General features: G+C 36.0%; 1 protein-coding gene across 1 annotated transcript; it reads left to right on the plus strand.

The window, feature by feature from the left end:
• Positions 1 to 4: 4 nt before the first annotated feature.
• On the plus strand, positions 5 to 1,390 carry LOC136066138 (monocopper oxidase-like protein SKU5; the record flags this gene model as incomplete). Its single annotated transcript, XM_065769997.1, has 2 exons — positions 5 to 351; positions 1,099 to 1,390. Coding segments are annotated over 2 exons (639 nt in total), but the record flags the coding sequence as incomplete, so codon positions are not given.
• Between the last annotated feature and the right edge of the window lie 5 nt (positions 1,391 to 1,395).

A 1,395-nucleotide genomic window follows, 5' to 3' on the forward strand; every position in this document is an offset into this window, starting at 1 on the left:
TAGGTTCAGGATATCGAATGTGGGGACTGCTTTGAGCTTCAATTTCAGGATTCAAAACCATCAGATGGTGATAGTTGAAACAGAAGGATCGTACACCAATCAGATCACATTGGACTCACTGGACGTGCATGTTGGCCAGTCCTACTCTGTTCTTGTCACGGCAAATCAAAACGAGGTTGATTATTACATTGTGGCAACTCCTAAGTTGCTCAACAATACTGGTTCTAGAAACCTTAATGGTGTGGGGGTACTACACTATTCCAATTCCATTACAAATGTTAGCGGGCCTTTGCCAGCCGGGCCTGATCCATTCGATTTAGAGTTTTCAGTGAATCAAGCTAAATCCATTAGGTAATGTACTTTTCATCTATCCTGGCCCAAAAGGCTCAAACAAAAAAAAAAAAGTCAGGAAATAGCCAATTGGACAAAAGTTACGAACAATATACTGATCGTTAGATTCTTATTTTAAAATTTAGCCATATGGCTGTACTTAATTAAAAAAATATACTTCTATACCATGAGAAAAAAACCATATGATTGAATTTTAAGAGAGGAACCTAAGGAACAATATTTAAATACTGAGCCTAAGTTTTTCTCTAACCAATTTTGGATTAGAAAGCTAAACAAATATGTGTGTGTTTGATTAAAGAGGTGCTTTTTTTTAGCATCACCACGTTGCTGTCTTTCAAATACATCATGTCGGTTTTGTAGAGGTCAAGAGAATGGAACCCAATTTTTGGAGATATTTTCTACTTTTCTTAGTTAATAATATGTGAGTTTGGGGTTTGAGTGATAATCCAATAGTATTAACATGATTAGTTGAACCCTAGCTACTTTCCCTTATATATCTAGCAAAAGAGAAAAAACGTGTCTAGATCTAATTAGTATTCTAAATTTTATTTTTCAATTATAACTTTCTTAACATATAGTTTATCTTTGTCCATGGAAACAAAAAACCAAAAAAAAAAAAAAAATTACCTTTCATACTTGCTTTATTTTGACTGTTAAAATACATAAACTAGTACAATTTTCCATGTATGCTTAACATTTGGATTTCGGCACTCACAATCTCATATCCCTCATTTTATTCACGAGTAGGTGGAACATGACCGCAGGAGCTGCGAGGCCTAACCCACAAGGAACCTCTAATGTAACAAATGTGACCCTATCGCAAACCTTCATTCTCCAAAACTCTGTGGCTGAGCTTCAAGGCCATCCTCGTTATGTTGTCAACAATGTGTCTTATTTAACTCCAAATACCCCGCTGAAACTTGCTGATTACTTAAACAATGGGTCTCGCGTGTACAACCTTGATCAATTTCCGGTCAAGTCTGTCAATGATAATGCCTCATATGGAATTTCTGTCGTTACTGGGAATCACAAGGGTTGGATAGA

This window comes from Quercus suber, unplaced genomic scaffold (genome assembly GCF_002906115.3).
Source record: "Quercus suber isolate HL8 unplaced genomic scaffold, Cork oak 2.0 scaffold_2191, whole genome shotgun sequence".
NCBI classification, from domain to species: Eukaryota; Viridiplantae; Streptophyta; class Magnoliopsida; order Fagales; family Fagaceae; genus Quercus; species Quercus suber.